Source organism: Hyperolius riggenbachi, chromosome 6 (genome assembly GCF_040937935.1).
Source record: "Hyperolius riggenbachi isolate aHypRig1 chromosome 6, aHypRig1.pri, whole genome shotgun sequence".
Lineage (NCBI taxonomy): Eukaryota > Metazoa > Chordata > Amphibia > Anura > Hyperoliidae > Hyperolius > Hyperolius riggenbachi.
In genome coordinates, this window is record NC_090651.1 from 299,806,027 (window position 1) to 299,827,911 (window position 21,885).

The following is a 21,885-nucleotide window of genomic DNA, read 5'->3' on the forward strand; positions in this document are numbered from 1 at the left end:
GTACCAGGGAATAAATAACCATGCACCATATGTCCAACTGGACCTGCCCTATAGGTACAAAAATATAAAAAAAAATGGTCTCTTTGTCATATATAACATAGAATCTGTAAAGCTAAAGAGACAATCCTGTGTGTGGACTGTTCTGTATATACAGGATCTTCTCAAAAAATTAGCATATTGTGATAAAGTTCATTATTTTCTGTAATGTACTGATAAACATTAGACTTTCATATATTTTAGATTCAAATACACACAACTGAAGTAGTTCAAGCCTTTTATTGTTTTAATATTGATGATTTTGGCATACAGCTCATGAAAACCCAAATTTCCTACCATTTACCAGTGGTTTTGGCACTGTGAGCAAGTGCCAGGCTGTGCTGAAAAATGAAATCTTCATCTCCACAAAGCTTTTCAGCAGATGGAAGCATGAAGTGCTCCAAAATCTCCTGATAGCTAGCTGCATTGACCCTGCCCTTGATAAAACACAGTGGACCAACACCAGCAGCTGACATGGCACTCCAGACCATCACTGACTGTGGGTACTTGACACTGGACTTCAGGCATTTTGGCATTTCCCTCTCCCCAGTCTTCCTCCAGACTCTGGCACCTTGATTTCTGAATGACATGTAAAAGTTGCTTTCATCCGAAAAAAGTACTTTGGACCACTGAGCAACAGTCCAGTGCTGCTTGCAACAGTCCAGTGCTGCTTCTCTGTAGCCCAGGTCAGGCGCTTCTGCCGCTGTTTCTGGTTCAAAAGTGGGTTCATGCTTCCATCTGCTGAAAAGCTTTATGGAGCTGAAGATTTCATTTTTCAGCACGACCTGGCACTTGCTCACAGTGCCAAAACCACTGGTAAATGGTTTACTGACCATGGTATTACTGTGCTCAATTGGCCTGCCAACTCTCCTGACCTGAACCCCATAGAGAATCTGTTGGATATTGTGAATAGAAAGTTGAGAGACACAAGACCCAACACTCTGGATGAGCTTAAGGCCGCTATCGAAGCATCCTGGGCCTCCATAACACCTGAGCAGTGCCACAGGCTGATTGCCTCCATGCCACGCCGCATTGAAGCAGTCATTTCTGCAAAAGGATTCCCGACCAAGTATTGAGTGCATAACTGAACATAATTATTTGAAGATTGACTTTTTTTTGTTTTAAAAACACTTTTCTTTTATTGGTCAGATGAAGTATGCTAATTTTTTGAGATAGGAAATTTGGGTTTTCATGAGCTGTATGCCAAAATCATCAATATTAAAACAATAAAAGGCTTGCCTTGAACTACTTCAGTTGTGTGTATTTGAATCTAAAATATATGAAAGTCTAATGTTTATCAGTACATTACAGAAAATAATGAACTTTATCACAATATGCTAATTTTTTGAGAAGATCCTGTAAAATCTGTCTGCTGTGATCGCAGAGAAAATTGCACTAGACAAATGGCCAGGGGGGTCTTCACTGATCCCTCACTGCTCCTGCGGTTTGTTGGAGTGTGGTGTAGCTATCACCCAGCCACTCACGTGCTATTAATCATGAGATACTGATATAAGGCAAATTATACGTTCACTCTGGGGCGTAACTAGAAATCACTGGACCCCCCTGCGAAACTTTGCATGGGGCCCTCTCCCTGACACAACCCCCCCCCCCCCCCCCTCGCTCTCTGCACAGGTAAACTGAGAACCAATGTTAATCAATTGGCTGGTGCACACTTGAATGTGTTTTCCCCGTGCATATAAAAACTATAAAAACAGACAGCAGAGAGCAAGAACTTGTTTCTCTCTGTGCCCTTAGCTGCCAGTCTCTTAGGACAGGGAAAAGATACTTCTCCCCCACAGGGCCCCCCTGCGGTTTCTGGGCCCCCCCCCTGCGGATGCATCCCTTGCAGGATCTATTGTTACACCGCTGCGTTCACTGGGCAATCATGTCTGTGCAGTCTCACTGCCCCAGTGTATAAAGCTAAGCCTGTCAGCAGACTCTCATGGGGGTGTCTTAAACAAATGTACACACTTATGGGGTGATCATATTATATTACAGTGCTACCACACACACATACAATCCCTTGACCAGTTTCACCTCGAAAGGCTTCATCAGAAGGTGCTATAACAGTGCAGTCACATAAATATAACATATACAATCCCCCCTCCACCCCACTAACTGTACAACAGATAGAGTTTTCCCCAGCTGCAGTCAGAGCTTTGTACAGATGGTGGCATAGTGGATAGCACTCCTCCCTTGCAGTGCTGGAACCTAGTTCATGTCTGGGTCATGATACTATCTGGGTCATGATATGGGTCATGGAGAAATTATATTCCCCTGTGTTTGTGTGAGTTTCCTTTGGGCATTCTCCCACACCACAAAAACACCCAGATAAGTTGAATGGCTTTAGGCTGGATTCACAGTGGTCAGTTACATAACGCATGTGTTTTAATGAGTTAAAATGCATGTGAACTACAATAGAGACTGGACATGGATTTTAATGCAAAGCCTGCATGCAGCGAGCTAGAATAATGCAATCCTTTACAATGCTTTACTGTGAACAGGCCCATAGAATTGTATAGGCAGTGAGTTGACATGCAGAATTAGTCTACAACACAACTGAGCACTGTGAACCTAGCCTTAGGCTAAGTTCACAGTAGTCAGTTGCATAATGCATGTGTTATGACTGTGAACTGCAATGGAGACTGGCCATAGACTTTAATACAAAGCCTGTATGTAGCAAGTTAGCAAGTTAGCAAGTTAGAATAACGTGATCAGTTACAATGCAGCACTGTGAACAGCCCCATAGAATTGTATGGGCAGTGAGTTGACATGCAGGATTTTTCTGCAAAGCAACTGACCACTGTGAACAGAGCCCCAGACTATGACAACTATGGTGTACAACGATGGTAGAGATTAGCTTGTGAGTCCCTCTGAGGGAAAGCTAGTGACAAGGCTATATAAATACAAAATAAATACAAATCAATGCAAATGCTTTGTGGCCTTCAGTTGCCTACTATTGAAGAAAGAATGTTTCTTTTTGATTGAGGTTTGATCAATATTTCACTCAAAAACTACCAAGGCAAGCCTAGATTTTAATAGTTTTCAGTTCAATGGTTTATGAAGATTTAGGGCTAGATTCACAAAGCGGTGCTAACCCAGTTAGAGACTTTAGGCATGATAACCATTGCACCACGCTGGTGAAAAGCCAGTTTAGGCATGATAAGTTTAGGTGTGATAAGTTTAGGCGTGATAAGTTTAGATAAGTTTAGATCGCTTGCAAAGTCCCGCACGCAAAGCAGTGCCATTAAACTTTATACGAAGTGCACCAGACTTTGCTAGCGTAAAACTTTGATCAGCTGTGCACTGCGGTGCTAACCCAGTTGGCGCTTAAACTTATCATGCCTAAACTTATCACGCCTAAACTTATCATGCCTAAACTTATCACACCTAAACTTATCACACCTAAACTTATCACGCCTAAACTGAGTTTAGGTATGATAAAGGGCTTTTCACCAGCGTGCTAACTGTTAGCACCGCTTTGTGAATCAGGCCCATACTCTATTAAAAATGCCTTCTAGTGTATGCCTTCCATAAGTGAAGATTGTACACTGGCCCCACAGCACTGTACAATTGCATCCACTAAAGCCCACTAAAAACAGTACTGTGTAAGAAAAGCATAGCCAAAGGGAAATAAATGGTATGTCAATGATTACCACTTTTCAGAGCAAGTGTCATTACCACTTCAGCAACTATAAAGAGCTTATGCAGAGACTTTTTGCTGCCTGAGACAAACTTGTGAATATGCCCCTCCCCCCCCCCCGAATTGGAGTGATTGCACAGCAGCTGACAATTTGCACTGCACCTTATAGCTGCAGGAGCCCCCCAAAAAACACCCTCGGTATAGGTGGGTAGCCAGGCATAGGTACCCCAGTACTGGTAGCTAGGGACAGTTGTCCCCCGTATAGGTTAACAGTTGCCCCCCAGTATAAGTTGGCCAGGCACTTTCTTCACTTCCTGTTTCTGGCTGGTGCGGCCCCCAGACTTCTGCTGTCTGAGGAAGTCATCTCACTTGGCATCATGGGAAGACCAGGCCTGTCACTAAGTCACTATTGCTACTAAGCCTTTTATCAGGGATGCTAGACCAATGCACAGCCTCTAAAGTCCCTTTTACACTTGAATTGAAAACCGCCATATCGTTATCCTGTTTTATCATAGGGTAACTCAACGGCATTGCAAGGCAATGAGGCCTAGCACATGATGTAACATGTCTCGTCGCGCTGAAAGTACCCGATCTGCCACCAAGCCATCGAAGAGGCAACAACGTGTTACTGCTGGACTTACATGGTGGTGGAAGTAATGTAAGTAATGGGCAACACATACCTTTTAAAAAAGGTTGGCGACGGTATTGCACACGCATGTGTGGAACAATGGATCCCTGGAAATCCCAGTGACGTGCTTACTGTCCCGCAGGGAGTATGTCACTGGGCAAGGGGTGGCAAGAGGTGTGCAGGGGTGAGGGTGGCACAATGCATATTACCCTGTTAGTGCAGTCTGTCATAGATCGTAGTCTTAGGTTTGTGAGTTTGTGATTTGTGATTTTGTGTGTTGTGATGTGGCCAGGGCCGGATCTTGACTTTTTTCTGCCTGGGGCAAACTTGTGAAGATGCCGCCCCCCCCCCATAGGTAGTATAATTGCCCCCAGTATAGGTAGCCTGGAGGGGGTAGCAGGTAGGAAGGGAGGCAGTGGGGAGAGGGGTTAAGATGTACATTTCCACATTTGCGAGTTGATTGTCTGCATCCACCACATCCAGCCCCGGGCCGCCCATGAGGCGGGGTGAGATGGGATGCTCAGGCAGCAAAAGTGGGGGGGCGGCTCCCTTCTGGCCATGGCGGGGGTGCACCGAGCTGGAGGGGGTAGCCGGCAGGAAGGGGGTACGGGCACAGCGGCGAGGAGGGGGATCGGACCCCCTCACCTGGGTCCCTCCGTAAATGTACATCTTAAGTGTAAAACCAGTAAAGACAAATCACACCAGTGTGAAACCATTATGTTGAACTATACAACATAACTGCATCATACCACTACAGCTAGTTACCTCCTATAGTTAATATCAAGAGCAGATGTCTTCTCAGCCAGCTGCAGTGTTTTGTCCAACATGGTTTGGGAAACTCTTCTAGGCTCATGTGATGTCCATCAGAAATAGGAACTTCAATGTGATTTGTCATCCTAGAATGGTGAAGAAGCTGGTGGTCAGAGCCAGGGTACAACCTGCAGAAACAAAAAGCACTTCAAATCAATACATATATATTTAAAGTGTATGAACAGGTTCCTAGCTGTTTCTGTTTTTTGTTTTTCCTCTACCTCCACATAACATGCATAAAACAATAGGAAAGAAATAAACTAAAATATAAAATTTTCTATAGCCTGAAATCGGTCTAGCACAGCCAAACTGAAGCTTTATGGTCCATTTTACTGACAGGCGGTGAAGTCACCGTCTGTTAGCTGCTCTCTTGCATCAGCTGGCATCCACTGATGACACAGGTTTGCAAAGCCGGTCTGGAAAGAGATGAGTGACACCTCATATTCTTGTTCCTACCACTGGCCAGTATACATGCGCTATTTTAATTTAGGGTACCCATAACTTTGGGCCACATATGGGAGTACTCTTTTTATGTCTTTTATGATTTTATGATACATTTGTCCTCAATAAAGCGGTCTACACTTAGTACTGCTGTTTTTTTTATCATTTTATGATATATCATCGATCTTACACCGATTCTATCTGGATGACGACTTTACACAGTTAAAGATAAACAGTTCTGTGACCACTGGGAGCCTCATACTATGTATACAACTTTATAACGTGGGTTGTTATTGGCTGGTAAGCCTTTTTCCTTTTGGGTGCTGGGATTCACTTTTATTGGCCTGATACCTCAGATGTGAAGCACGGTGGAACTGTATCATATACCTACTTGTGGCCTGCACTGATTCAATTACATTATTGCTTGAACATTGGACACTGTTTTCTCTCAGCTGTGGTCTCTACGCTCTAGATGATAAACATTGGCGCCGTTCCTCTTTCTCTTTTTAGTATGTATATCTTAGTCAAGATCAATTTAAAGGAACGCCAATCTACTTATCTCTATGCTTTGGGGTTATGGGATGAAACTGGAGTGCCCAGAGGAAACCCATGCAGGAACAGGGAGAACATAAAAACTCTGTGCAGATAGTGCCCTGGATGGGATTCAAACAAGGCAAAATCCCTAACCACCACGCCACCGTGCAGCCCAGCAATTCATAAAGGCTTGTATAGGTGCCCCCAGTATAGATACCCAGGTATAGGTTCCCCAAGTTTAAATTGCCAGGTATAGGTGTCTCCAGTATAGGTAGCCATGTATAGGTGCTCCCAGTATAGGTAGACAGGTATATTTGCCCCCTGTATAGGTATTTATTTATTCATTGTATTTATAAAGCGCCAACATATTACGCAGCGCTGGTGTAACGATTGTGGAATTCTCTCCGTGGTCAGCGCCCAGGACGCGCGCTGACACTGCGGAGATCCTCCACAAGCGTATAATCTGAGAGAACCCAGCAAAAGGTGCAACGCACCTGTAGAGGGAAATTCCTGTCGGCAGATGGAGCTGTGGAGTGCAGAGGAACAGATCCTCTGCCCTGCCACAGACGCCAGACAGAAATTGTATGAAGGGAAGAACACAGGGCAAGGTAGCCCTAAAAGAGAGAGTGAAGGGACAGAGGGTATGTGTGTCCACCAATCTAGTCGCCACCCAGCGACGACGAACACACAACCATGAAAAGCAGGCGAGAAGGCAATCGTAGGAGATGGCGATTGCTAACAGCGACACAAGACAGAATCAGCACAGAGGAGGAATGTATGTGTGTGCACCAATCTAGTCGCCAACCTGCGATGGTGGACACACAACAGAGGAAACCGAGTGAGAACGCAATCGCCTGAGAAGTGATTGCGAATGAGAATGAGCAAAGGGACAGATTGTATGTGTGTGCACCAATCTAGTCGCCAACCCGCAACGGTGCATACACAACAGCAGATATGAAGTAGGAACGCAATCGCGAGACGAGAGAGGCAATTGCCAGAGGTGACACAAGGCTACAGCAAGGCAGAGCACGAAAGTCGCAAAGGCACAGCAAATCATACAAAGAGAAGATAAGGAAAATAACAAATGCTAACTAAACGCGAACACCGCACTCATTCGCAACAGCGAACGCGTTTGCAGCGCGGTCTCCGCGTGTTAAGCACAACAGAGACAAGCACGCCTAACTAACCAACACAAGACGGACACGCTTGCTACACGGTTGCCTTACCGCAGGCACCAGCAGGCGTAGACAGACAGACATACAAACGGACAATAGGAATAAGTCACACTGGAACCACTGCTCTTACTGTCAGAGCCAGTGCAAATCAAGTGCAAGAAAGATCCACTGCTCTTCCGTCAGAGCAGTGTGATCCAAGCACACACAACAGACAGAAGGAGTAACCAGTCGCGACTGTAGCTAAGGTTAGCTCCAAGATACAGACCACAAGAATCCACCGCCTCTAACACTAGGGCGAGTGCGATCCAGACAGACAGAACGATCTCCTGTCGACCACCGCCGGCGACAGGACAATCTCAAGACAGAAGGAGTTACCGGTAGCAACCACTGCCCCAGCCTACACTCCCAGACAGAACAAGGCAAACAGATAATACAGTTCTGACTGCTCCTAACAAGGTTGCCTAGCGCAGTCCCAAGAATTACTCTAAGCTACTCTTAAACAATCCAACAGAGAAGGCTGACACTCCAGGAGTGTGTTAACAAACCATTATGACCAGCGAAGGTCTGTGATATCACATGGTATTTATAGTACAAACCTCCAGAGGATGTGGCTAGGAAATTTGCATGCCCAACGTATGCAAATTCCCCAGCAGCAGCAAGCTGCAAAACTGACAAAAGGTCTCTTTTCCAGAGACCTGTAGAATGCAGACCTGAACAGTGGTCAAAAGGCTGCCTGCCTGCACAGGCAGCCGAGTGGATCATCACAGCTGGACATTAGTTTAGATTACAGACAATATTTAGGGGTGTCGTACAGCAATATGACAATACAGGAATACAAGAAAAACCAGATCACTTGGCACAGTTTGAGTACAAGGTAATGCTTAGTCACGGGATGGGAGCATGGAGATTAGGCAAGTTTGGTTCACTCAAATGCATAGCATGGGTGCACAGTAATGCAGGTGTATGATCAGGTAGGACACAAAAGGAGGAGGACCCTGCCCAAAGGCTTACATTCTAGAGGGAGAGGTAGGGACTAGGGACACGAAAGGTAGGGGTCCAGAGTTCAGCTGTGGGTTTGGAGCACTTGTGAGGGGTGGTAGGCCAGAGTGAAAAGGTGAGTTTTGAGGGCCTTCTTGAAGATGTTGAAGGAAGGGGCTGCTCCCAGTCCTGGAGGCATGCATGGGACTGGGTGATGCGGGGGGCGGTCAGGCGAAGTTCATTGGAGGAGCGGCTAGGTGTGTACCTCTGAGTAAGATCGGAAATGTAGGTTGGACAGGTTTTGTGGACGGATTTGTAGGTCAGACACAGTATCTTGAATCTGATTCTGGACTGGATAGGAAGCCAGTGGAGGGATTCACGGAGGGGAGCCGCCCTGGTAGAGCGATGGGAGGAGTGGATAATTCTGGCTGCCGCATTCATGATGGACTGCAGCGGGACAATTCGGGTCATAGGGAGGCCAGACAGAAGGGCATTACAGTAGTCAAGGCAGGAAATTATGAGGGCATGGATGAGGAGTTTGGTGGTGGCAGAGGTCAGGAAAGGGCGGATATTGCAGATGTTATGAAGGTGGATGTTGCAGGACTTTGTGAGGTTTTGGATGTGGGGAGTGAAGGAGAGTGCGGAGTCCAGGGTGACACCCAGACATAGGTAGCCAGTTATAGGTGGCCAAAGTATAGATAGCCAGTTATAGGTTCCCCAATATAGGTAGCAAGGTATAGGTGTCGCCAGTATAGATAGCCAGGTATCAATGCCTCTAGTATAGAAAGCCAGATATAGGTGCCCCTAGTATAGGTAGCCAGGTATAGGCGCCCCAGTATAGATTTCCAGGTATAGGTACCCCCAGTATAGGTAGCCAGGTATAGGTGCCCCAGTATAGGTAGCCAAGTGTAGGTGACCCCAGTATAGATGGCCAGATAAAGGTGCCCCCAGTATAGGTAGCCAGGTATAAGGGACCCCGTATAGATAGCAAGGTAGAGGTGCCCCAGTATAGATAGCCAGGTATAGGTGCCCCAGTATAGGTAGCCAAGTGTAGGTGTCCCCAGTGTAGGTAGCTAGTTATAGGTGCCCCTAGTATAGATAGCCAGTTATAGGTGTCTCCAGGGCTATGAAGGGGGGGAGCAGTGAGCACACACAGCAGTGGGTAGGGAGGCCCGACTACCCCCTTCCTCACTTCGGGCTCCCCTACAGCAATCCCCCATCCAGAAATTACAGCAGCAGTCTGTTTGCAGGGAACACATACTCACCTCTTGTGTTCCATGTGACGGAGCTCAGCTCTTCTCTGCAGCATCTCACTCTATTTCCTGAGCTAATCAGGAAGTAAAGCGAGGAACTGCAGAGAAGAGTGGAGCTCCGTTGCATGGAACCCAAGAGGTAAGTCAGGAGAGTTCCCTGGTTGCTGCTGTAATTTCTGGATGGGGAGTGCTGAAGGGAATCCCGAAGTGAGGAAGAGGGAGTCGAGGTCCCCTCCCCACCGCTGTGTGTGCATGCTGCTCCCCCTCCTGCTGCTCCCCCTCCCCTCCCCGCTGCTGAGGCGTCTCCTGCCACTAAAAATGGCCCTGCTCAAGCCCCAGAGCCACGGGTCCCCCCAGACCTCTCCCCATGGGCCCCCGTGGCTGCATCCATTGTGGTGGCAATTGCTACACCCCTGCCCAAGGGTTATCAGAAAGTGTTGTTTCTCCATGAATAACTCTTTGTATGACTTTGGCAAAAGTCATGTTTTTCAAGAAGAGATAATGTCCAACAGTAGCGGTATAGTGTTTTTTGCTAAATTATCTTTATGGTTCAGGGTATCGAATATTGGCACTTTTACATAAAGTATATAAGCATTTAGCAATTCTTGTCTGGTAAAGCCATTAAAATTAGGGCCCGGTTTCCGGGAAGGCCACAAGGGCCATGGCCTTGGGAGGTAAAATCAGAAGGATGGCAGATCTTGGAGGGAAAGGATGTCACATGTCAAAATAAATCATCCCTCACTGGCCTCACCTCTCATTGACAAGTGCTGCTCATACATGAGCGTAATTTCTGAAGTATGCATGCCCAGAACATGTTGGGCCGCTGTGCACATCAGGACAGGAGCGTGAAATTATAGGAAGTGTGAGTGGACAGAGCATGCACTTCTTCTCATCTATGCTATAAGGAAGTGTGTGTGTGTGTGTGTGGGGGGGGGGGGGGGGCAATCTGTGACAGTACTCCTTGAGACATCCTCCGACTTCGTCAAGAATTCTCAGAATTGCTGGCTACACTAAAAGTGGCATATCTGGATTGTCCTAGGTGATTTAAACATCTGGACCGCTGATAATATTTCACAACAGAGAAATGAGCTCACAAATATCATGGATTGACAGGTTGTGAAATTCACTACTCAGAAAGGATTTACTGTTTGGTCTGAGGTTAGACATTAGCAGCTTAACTATTTAAGTCAGTGTTTGGCTGAAATCACTACATCTTACAATTTTCATTTGAATAACAGTCAAGCACATGCAATAATCAGACATTAGCCTCTAAGTGAATGATGAAATAATTGGTAACCTTATAACATGCAGTGGCGTACCTAGGACAACCGGTGCTGGCAGGGGTGTAACTAGACATCACTAGGCCCCCCCTGCAAAACTTTGGATGCCCCCCCCCCTCTCCCCCTACCTCCCTTGCTTTCTGCACAGGAAAGCTGAGGACCAATGTGTTTTCCCCATGCAGATAAAAACACTTAGACTTAAAGGGAACCTAAACTGAGAAGGATATGGATTTTTCCTTTTTAAAATAATACCAGTTGCCTGACTGCCCTGTGTCTCTAATACTTTTAGCCACAGCCCCTCAACAAGCATGCAGATCAGGTGCTCTGACTGAAGTCAGACTGGATTAGCTGCATGCTTGTTTCAGATGTGTAGAGATGGCCCAAATGGTTCGCACGCGAATGTATTCACGCGAACGTCGGTGGTTTGCATTCACGGTGAACTGCCAACTATATGCGAGTTCGACCAGCCCCCTATACTACATCATTAGGCTCAACTTTGACCCTCTACATCACAGTCAGCAGACACATGGTAGTCAATCAGGCTACACTCCCTCCTGGAGCCCCCCCCCCCCCCTTATAAAAGGCAGGCAGCATCAGCCTTTTCACTCACTCGGGTGGCTGCAGTAATTAGAGAAGGGAGAGAACCTGCTGTAGACATAGGGAAAGCTTAGTTAGGTTCTTTTTAGGCTTGTTAGCTTGCTCCTTGCTGATACTTATTGCTAAAAAGCACCCCTCAACAGCTCTTTTGAGAGCTACTGTTGTTTTTGTGATCTATTTTTTTTTGTGTGTGTGTGTGTCCCACAGGCACTTGTGTTGCATATACACCCCTGTCAGTCAGTCGCAGCTGGCCCTTGGCCCCTTGCTAATTCCTACTGTGCCGCTGCCAGGACCAGCACATTCAGTGACTACCTGTGTGTGTGACAGCTGCACATTTGTAATTTCAATCACTGCATACCTACCTGTTCAGTGCACCTACTTACGTGAGCGCATGCAGTGTTATATACCACCAGTCACTGCACCTGTTCACGGTATGTGTGTGTGTGTGTGTGTGTGTGTGTGTGTGTGTGTGTGTGTGACAGCTGCACATTTGTAATACCAATCACTGCATACCTACTTGTTCAGTGCACCTACCTATGTGAGCGCACGCAGTGTTATATTATATACCAGTCACTGCACCTGTTCACGGTACCTGTGTGTGTGACAGCTGCACATTTGTAATACCAATCCCTGCATACCTGTTCAGGGTACCTGTGTGTGTGAAAGCTGCACATTTTTAATTCCAGTCACTGCATACCTGTTCACTGCACCTGTGTGACCGCACGCTGTTTTATATACCAGTCCGTGCAAACCTGTTAACTGCACCTGTGTAACCGCACATTGTTGTACCAGCAGTCACTGCAACCTGTTCACTGCACCTGTGTAACCGCACATTGTTGTACCAGCAGTCACTGCAACCTGTTCACTGCACCTGTGTAACCACACATTGTTGTACCAGCAGTCACTGCAACCTGTTCACTGCACCTGTGTAACCGCACATTGTTGTACCAGCAGTCACTGCAACCTGTTCACTGCACCTGTGTAACCGCACATTGTATTAGTCAAGTCAGTGCATACTTTTCACTTCATCCCTCCCAATATGGACAAAACAAGAGGCAGAGCCAGAGGCAGGCCACCTGGCAGATCTGTTCGAGTTTGCGCTGTCGTGATTTCGTGCGGCCCTCGACCAAAGTACAGTGTTCAAAAGATGCAACCCCCAATATTGTCAGGACATAGTTGACTATTTAACTGGCTATTTTTTTGTACATGAAGTCATCAGAACTTTGCTGCAGTGTGAGACAGATGTTTTTTATGAACCCTAGGGAGCAGGGACAGTGTACAAATTCCAAAGTGTGTATAATTCCTTATCTGTGTAGTGGACACATGCAGTCAGTATAACAATGGTACTAGAGCAGAATATGTTTTCTCTCCATGCCCTTAGTTGTCAGTCTCTCACACTTTTCCCCCCATGGCTTCTGGGCCCCCCTGTGGAGGCATCCCTTGCAGGGTCTATTGTTACGCCCCTGGGAGGCTAGGTATTAAATGACAACCCACCCCCTGCTGAAAAAAAAGAAAAGGAGTGAGTGTGGCCTGCTTTGCATGCCACAGTGGGAAATGCAAGGTATAGGTGCCCCCCGTATAGGTGGCCTGGTATAACTTCCCACACTATAGGTAGCCTGGATTAGTTGCCCCAGTATACTGAGCCTGGAATATTTGCACCCAGTATAGGAATCCTGGATTAGTTGCCCCCCCAGTATATGTAGCCTGGAATAGTTGCCCGCAGTATAGGTAACCTGGAATCATTTCCCCCAGTATAGGTAGCCTGGAATAGTTGCCCCCAGTGTAGGTAGCCATCTGCCTTGCAGAGTATAGCGCAGGCTGCTGGAAGAGGTGCTGTTCTTACCTGCTCCCTGGAGTTCACCCTCAGACTTCACTGCCACCGCTCAGCTCTCCCCTACTGCCTGGCACCACAAAATTATCTAATCCAAAAATTGTACCATGTATGGGCACTAATGATCCAATTTTTTGTCCAATCTTAACAAATCTATGTAGTAAAAGGTTAAACTGAGTTAATATATTGATTGAATACTTTCGGCAGTCCCTTTTATTACATAAAAATGGTAACATTGGACAAAAAAGGTTGGATCATTAGTGGCCACCATTAGAGACACTGCCCTCTTGTTTCTAGTCCTTCCTGTCTGGCAGCTCACCACAGGTGTGTCTAGGTTCTCCTATTCCAAATAAACTGGCTTTTTGAGTCGTAATCGCTAGTCTTTAAAATCTAAAAGCTACCAGATGGTAATATAATCCAGAACCATGGTCTAGGGTTATCATTGCTATGCACGCAGTACACAACTGTTTTTGTGTTTCAATCTAGGCCTATAAAACCCATCAACATCTGTCAATGCGAGGCTAAAGGAACTTAAAAACGGGAAAAACCCAGCTGGTTTGGGCTGAACACAGGCGAAATTGAGGTGATGGTAATGGGGGATCTGTATATACAGTATATGAATAATGAGTTACAAAAGTATGCTCACTTACACCTAGTCATTGATGGAGGTGCCTTTCAGTCCAAAGGTTTCTGTATGTTTTTGCCAAAAACGCAAAACGCATGCTTTTGCTGATTCTTAGGTGCAGTCTGTTTAAAATAACAATCTTGGGTGGCCTTTTCCACTGCTGTGTTCTGATTTTAAAAAAAAACGCAAACACGTCTGTGTGATAATGATGCATTTTGCATTTCAATGTAAAGTATAGGAACACATAAAAAACGCATAGAAGTGCGTTTTGCGTTTTGTATTGATTTAACCACTGGTATCTATTTTCAAAAATCAAGACAACACTTGCCAATTAGAAAAACGCAAACGCATAAAAAATGCACAAAAAAGGACTTCAAAATAGGTCAAAAAATTTGCTTTTTTGTAGTGGAAAAGGACCCTATCATCTAGACAAAAAGCTGAGGAAGGCACGTCAAAATGCGTAGTGAGGTCAGACGGCACGCACTTGGCCAGGCTTCACCCACCAAATGCCCCTCCATGCAACCATTTCACCTGCAACTCTGGTCAAGCTCGAGAGAGGACCCATTGGCAGCTGGACACACGCTTTTAACCCCATTTTAATGTAAGTGAAACTATGGGCTCGATTCACAAAAGGGTGCTAACTCAGTTAGCATGCCTAAAAGCATGCCCGCAGCTCTGCCATTCACAAAGACCGTCCACGCGTTGTTTCCTGTTTGCGTAGTGGTATTACGCATACGGAAGTCAGCTATGAAGACATCTTGTGGCCAAATAGTAAATTTGCATCTACATTTTTTTTAAATGGACCAGAAGGAAAGCAGAAGGTTGGCACTGTGTCATGATCGCTGCTGCAGCAGGTATTGCTGGAAGTAGTAGTGCTGCAGCTCAGGTAGTTATGATCTCTTTCCATGCAGGCTGCATAGCTTTGTCTGCCTTTCCCTGATGTCAGCTGATTATCATTCACCTGTGTGGGAATCTGCATGTCTGCTCCCATTGGATGACCTCAGTATAAAGATCTGCTTCCTGCAGGACTCCTCGGGTTTTCATAGCTTCAGTTTAAGCCTGTCTTGCTGTCGCTTCAGCCCCCGATCGTGTTTCTTGTTCTAAAGATACTTTGCTGGTCTTTGCATCATATATTGGTTCATTGCCAATATATATGCATACCAGCACGTTTATTATTTTCCTTGTATTCGTGTTACGTTGATACATCAGTGTCGCTGATGTATACGTACACGAACTGTTTATATCCTGTGTGCAGTTAGTCAGCTTTCCAGCACGTTTTGGTAGGTTGCGCGTACCGTGATCACCCGTGCTGAGGTAGTTACCCTGCTCCTGGTTCTGTTTGTGGATTGCGTTCATCTCTGCGAAGAGATAGCGAATCCTTCTGAGTCCTGTTCCCTGTATTGCTCCAGTCTAAGTCAGTGTTCCTGCTTATGTCATATATCGGTTCATTGCCGATATATATACATATGTTAGTCAGACGTTACAAATAGTTTCATTGATAGCTGTAATTGTAATACGCTAGGAAAACATACTTATTGTATTTTTGTCTGTGTTACGTTCATCTATCTTGATCCTGCTATTTCCTGACTATCCTGTCCTGTCTTTGTGAGGCACGCCATCGCTGCAAACGCATTGGCTGCCTCATTCCAGTCTGTCTTGTTGTGGACGCTTGCTGTCACTAAGTAGCGGCTAGCTAGCAAGCGTTCATTCTGTCTACCTGTCCTGATCTCCTCAGTTCTGGTTTATGCGCTCAGCGCTACCTTGCGCTGAGACGTTATCGCAAAAGTATTGTTTGTGGCTGTCGGATCTGAACCGGCTCTGTGCACCACAATCTCCTTTTGGAGTCAGTCCTCCCCTCCACTATACTAGGGATAGCCTGTTTCCTTGTGCTAGTGTGTGTACCTCCTCCACGTCAGCTCATGCGTTGCATGCTGACTGTGGAGAATACACCACCAAGCCTTACATTATGAAAACCCCATTACCAATCCCCATTGTGGGGGGGATTCCCAGAAAGTATGACACTGTTAATTATGGTTCCTGTGTAACACCTCTATAATGCTTGAACTGCAAAGAAATCCTCCAGACACCAATTAAGTTCTTTTTAAGAAATATTTGTATTAAATCATATGGATAAAAAAAGTTTAGTGACAAAACACATTCATAAACTTCTTCTTAGCAGATGAGTATAGGTAGGCCTCTGTATACATCCGCCTGCTAGGATCAGGGCTAGTTCAGGAAACATATATGTGATACAGTTTATTTGCATGAACTTGCCAGAATTTTCCTCACACAGCGCTCCGCTAGCTGACAGTTCTTCACCACTGTCTTTTTAAAGTGGACCTGAATTCTTGCACAGGACAGAAGGAAACTTAGAGAAATGTCTGGCGGTTACCTAGCAACATCCAGGATAGGACAGAATATGTGAAATTGATGATTGTGAATGATCACTTAACATATAAGAAGCACCGCTCTCTCCACTGTATTTTGTCTGACAGCTGTTGTCACACAATCTCTTCAGACACTGCACTGCAGTCTTCACTGCTTTTCACTTGTTTCTCTGTCTCACTCTTGTATGCTTTGCTGTCCTGCTGTCTCTGTGTCACTGTAATGTCTCTGCTGGTTTCTGTTATCTCTCTCTGTTACAGGTACATTTTAATATCCTTGTCTTTCATTCTTATTGCTTACTGTTTCTCTTCTGGCTTATCTCTCCAGTATTGTTGCTCTTTACCTGCCTGTAGTTGTGAATGATCTCTCTCCTCTCATGTAATGTCTCTGCAGCTCTCTCTCTTCCTTATTTTAGTTTTCAGTAGTGCTCACTTGTCTGTGGCTCTGCCTTGCTCAGACTGTCTCACCAATAGCTGGTCTCTTCTTGTCTCTCTCCTAAATCTCCTCACAAATCAAGCTTATATCTTGCTGCCTCATCAGCTCAGTCTCCACGGCTACTTGACTCCTCCCCCTCACTAGCCTACAACTGCCAAAAACCTGTTACTTCCACCCTGCACATGCCCAGCTTCTCTCTCCTCTTTCCTGCTCATGGGCTCCCCCTGGCGGCACCTGCAGATTCCCCTTATAGCAGCCCTCCCCACAAAAAGTTAATGCATATTTAACCCTTGGTGTGTGTGTCCGTTGCAATGACACGCACACAGGGTTACATTCACCCCCTTTTTTTAAATTGAAGTCCCTACAATTTTTCTTTTAACTAAAGCACAATGTCAACATATGTTCCAAACTGTTCAGGAAGCGGTGAAGGTAAATTATTTTTCCATTTTGACTCGTGGTCTAGTTCTGTTTATGTAGAACATCTTTGCTATTCCTTCTCTGAATTCCCAAACTCTTTGTCTTGAGCTTCCTTGACGCTTGTAAGTTGTAGGATTTCTGCTGAATGTAGAGTCCTTTTATAGCGCTTGATCCGTTGAGGTTGGGGCATCAGCTGCCAATATGATTCCAACTGCTTTCTTCGAGAAGGCTCCATTTTCCATTGTATCAATCCATCTTCAGTCTTCTCTGAAAGTTGTTTAGGATCAGCCATCTGAGTAGAGTACTGGTTTACTACAGGCTTGTTTTTTCTGCAGGAGTCCAGATAATTTCCTTCTTGCTCATTATTTCCATCTTTCATTGATCTTTTACTATCAAAGAATGTACTGTACAATTTAGGAGGAAGTGAACCCTGGACATGTTTCAATCTAGAATCCTGTTCCAACGTTGATGATATAGAACATCTTAGCTCTTCTTTCTCTGATATATCAAAACTCCTAGGTTCTTCTCTCAGTGTTGCAACCTTGATAGGTGGATGTCTAATTGTCGAAGCTCTACAATGATATGGTACACTGGGACACCTCCAGGAGGACTGATGTTCTTCTTCTTGTTGGTCATTGGACATTCCACCATGGGAGCAATTACTTCGACTTCCATACGACTGAAACTGTTTGCATACTGTAGCATATCCACTGCATTGAATTTTAGTACCACTAGGTCCAGTCACATTAGCGGCCTGTTTTCCTTTTCTTCCTTCCACAACATCAAACTGGACGATTGCTCCACTCCTCACACTAAACAGAATTTTCCATGGGTTGTTCTTTTTAATAGCAGTCCAGTGTACAAACAAATCTTCCTTAGTGTCCTTCCGGGTTATAAATCCATAACCTCGTTTCATATTAAACCAACTTACAGTACCCAAGACCTTACTGGCCAAGATATTCTTTTCCATTTTCCATAGATTTTTCTTCCATCTTCTTCTGACTTGTTTTAATGGTTTGGCCATCTGACACCCCACAAAAGTTCCTAAATGATTAACATGGGCCTGCTGGATGTCTTCTGCAGTTCGACACTTACGTACAGGATACCTATCTATGGTTATGTCATTTGGAGATATGCTTCGTGACAGACTCAATTGCTGCTTTAACACAGAAACTTCTTCACTCATAGTTTTCACAATTTCTTTAATTTCTTCTCTTTCCTCTGGAGTTTGTTTACATTTTTGTGATGGCCCGAGTCCTAGACAGCTGTTTTTAAGGTGAACCAGTTCCTCCTTTATTTCTTGTATGGACACTCTTAACTCTTTTAGCTCTTTCTCTGTTTGTTCACTCGTATCTTCTTTAGGGAGGTAGGTATTGCTAGATCCAGCCATCTCTCGATGGAGAAAAGACATTTGAAATGGTTCTTCCTCTTGTCCATATTTGATAGCCAAATTCTGCAGCTTAAAGAAATCAAGATCAGGTTTTGTTTCCAATCTTTGCTTCAGGGCTTGACGGACGAAATTGCTTTTGATTCCTAAAACAAATTGATCTCGCAACCAAGTAGTATCATCTGCAGGGTTATTAACTCCATCCACTTCCTCTCTCTTGTGCAGAGCTCCCATCAATTCCTTCAGTGCATTAGCATATTGTGGTAATGTTTCATTTTCTTTTTGATTGCGCTCCAGAAACCTCTTTCTTAATACGTGCGTGTCAGACGGATCACCATACACTTCTTCTAACACCAAAATAATGTCCTCCAGCGGAACAGGAGCTCTCAGATTTGCATTTATCACTGTTCTACGAGCATCTCCTTCTAGGGCAGTTGTCGCTACCTCCATCTGCAGCTCTATGGGCACTTTATAAGCCAGCACAGCACTCTGGATTCTTTCACTCCACTCTCTTAGGATCACATTATAACCATTAAACTTTGGTAAGTACACAGCTAGCATTCCCATGGCAGTCATTGTTAGTGCAGAGGGTACAGCCATGGCCCTTTCTCCAGCTGCTGAAGTGGAAAACTCTGACAGGGGTGAAACCTCCGCTGCATGAGCGTCCATCCTGCCGACTACGCCAAATGTAACACCTCTATAATGCTTGAACTGCAAAGAAATCCTCCAGACACCAATTAAGTTCTTTTTAAGAAATATTTGTATTAAATCATATGGATAAAAAAAGTTTAGTGACAAAACACATTCATAAACTTCTTCTTAGCAGATGAGTATAGGTAGGCCTCTGTATACATCCGCCTGCTAGGATCAGGGCTAGTTCAGGAAACATATATGTGATACAGTTTATTTGCATGAACTTGCCAGAATTTTCCTCACACAGCGCTCCGCTAGCTGACAGTTCTTCACCACTGTCTTTTTAAAGTGGACCTGAATTCTTGCACAGGACAGAAGGAAACTTAGAGAAATGTCTGGCGGTTACCTAGCAACATCCAGGATAGGACAGAATATGTGAAATTGATGATTGTGAATGATCACTTAACATATAAGAAGCACCGCTCTCTCCACTGTATTTTGTCTGACAGCTGTTGTCACACAATCTCTTCAGACACTGCACTGCAGTCTTCACTGCTTTTCACTTGTTTCTCTGTCTCACTCTTGTATGCTTTGCTGTCCTGCTGTCTCTGTGTCACTGTAATGTCTCTGCTGGTTTCTGTTATCTCTCTCTGTTACAGGTACATTTTAATATCCTTGTCTTTCATTCTTATTGCTTACTGTTTCTCTTCTGGCTTATCTCTCCAGTATTGTTGCTCTTTACCTGCCTGTAGTTGTGAATGATCTCTCTCCTCTCATGTAATGTCTCTGCAGCTCTCTCTCTTCCTTATTTTAGTTTTCAGTAGTGCTCACTTGTCTGTGGCTCTGCCTTGCTCAGACTGTCTCACCAATAGCTGGTCTCTTCTTGTCTCTCTCCTAAATCTCCTCACAAATCAAGCTTATATCTTGCTGCCTCATCAGCTCAGTCTCCACGGCTACTTGACTCCTCCCCCTCACTAGCCTACAACTGCCAAAAACCTGTTACTTCCACCCTGCACATGCCCAGCTTCTCTCTCCTCTTTCCTGCTCATGGGCTCCCCCTGGCGGCACCTGCAGATTCCCCTTATAGCAGCCCTCCCCACAAAAAGTTAATGCATATTTAACCCTTGGTGTGTGTGTCCGTTGCAATGACACGCACACAGGGTTACACCTGTTCCTTTAAGAAATTTGAAGAACTTAACTCTGAAACAGAAAATGAGTTTTTCTCTGAATGTGCCAGGTTCCTGGCCAATCCCGATCTCCAAGCGACTCCTGTTTCAACCTGGGCACTCCAATTAAGTTATATTTTGTTTAAAGGGGAATTATTTCAGTGGGCATTTGATGTTCTCAATCATTCCGATTTGAAAGAGAGACCGCTGGAATTTCTAGCGTTTGTGATCCATAACTGGTTGCGCATAGATCCATTGCCTTTTCCTCTAAATGAACTCCTGGCAGCAGGCCAATTAGCTTCCCCTTCAATTGTTTGCAAAAATGATCAGCAAGCAGAGAGAGTTCCTGATAATTTTCCTGCAGCCTTGAATAAATCACCAAAGGCAGCAGGGTCTAAGGCCAAACGCAAACGTTATGAGAAACGTGTCCGATCTGCAGAGTCGTTATCCTTAGTGACTGAGACCTATAATGAGATTCTGCCATTAACAGATAATGAAATGCAATTGTCTTTCAGGGGAGTTAAATGGACTTATGAAACTACTAATGAACTTTCCTCCCTGGCTAGGGAAAATAAAGATTTTTGTTTAAAAGAATTATCTGAGTATGATTATGAGGAGATATTACAGAGTATTGAACAAATCAACTTATTTGTGAACCAAGGGATGTTTGCATACACTACAGTTCAACACTTGCTACAGGTATTGGAGATTCTTAAGAATAAGGAATCTGCCAATCACCTGCTAATTAACCCTATACATGTGCCTGCCACAATCATATCTGCCAACTGTGATCAGCCTAAATGTTTCGCTGTTAAGTATGCATGGGATCCTCCATTCGAGAGGGGAGAGATGGAAGCCCTGGTCTGTGAATGGAAGAATGATTCAAGTTCATTTTGTCAATTTTACAGTGCAAAAAGTGAAATGGTATTGAATGCATGCATTAAGTCAGCCTATAACCTAATAAAGACTGGTGTGTGTAGGTATGACTGTGTGGCTCCTTTGATTGATGTGTGGGAACTGATTTTGGATGATTTTTATATGACTCTGAATTCGCAAATATGGCGTTCTGACCCGCCTGCTTCAGCACCTTTCGCTGATTCAGCAGGTGATTCGGAGCTCTTTTTGTGTGAAATTGAAGTTCCTGCAATTCCACCCTGTACCATGGATAACTCAGTGTTACTTCCCAGTAAAACAGAAGCCACTGATACTTTCTTAACCTTGCCCTGCACAAATTTCTCAGCAGAGAATCCAGAGGTCCTGCTGACTTCCGAGTCCAGTCTAGCCAGTACTCATGAGTCTTTGTTCAGTGAAACAGACACCAGAAAAATCTTGCCTGCCTCTGCAAACACTTCTGCAGAAATTACCTGTGTTAATAAAGTTCAACTCCTGTCTTATCCAGCAGATGCCAATAGATGCACTACATCAGTTTCCGAGTCCCAGCAATCCTGTCTAGAAACCTCAGAACCCCAGCATCTGAATTTTCCAATTTTACAAATGAATGGTGATTCAGATGCGCAAACATTGTGTCTTGATCTTCCTGTTTCTACACCTCGCTCTAGTTTCGTGAATAGCTCAGAGCATCTGCTATGTGAACCTGAAATTGCAGAATTATTACCTTGTTCAGAAAATGT

The 21,885-nt window shown here is 44.8% G+C and overlaps 1 protein-coding gene across 1 annotated transcript in view; it reads right to left on the reverse strand.

The window, feature by feature from the left end:
• Positions 1-21,885, reverse strand: part of LOC137521645 (excitatory amino acid transporter 2-like) — a 184,302-nt gene that overhangs the window by 83,683 nt on the left and 78,734 nt on the right. Inside the window, exon 2 of the mRNA XM_068241162.1 lies at positions 5,073-5,245. Coding sequence (XP_068097263.1) covers positions 5,073-5,202 — 130 coding nt within the window. The 5' untranslated portion in view covers positions 5,203-5,245. The remainder of the gene's footprint in view (positions 1-5,072; positions 5,246-21,885) is intronic.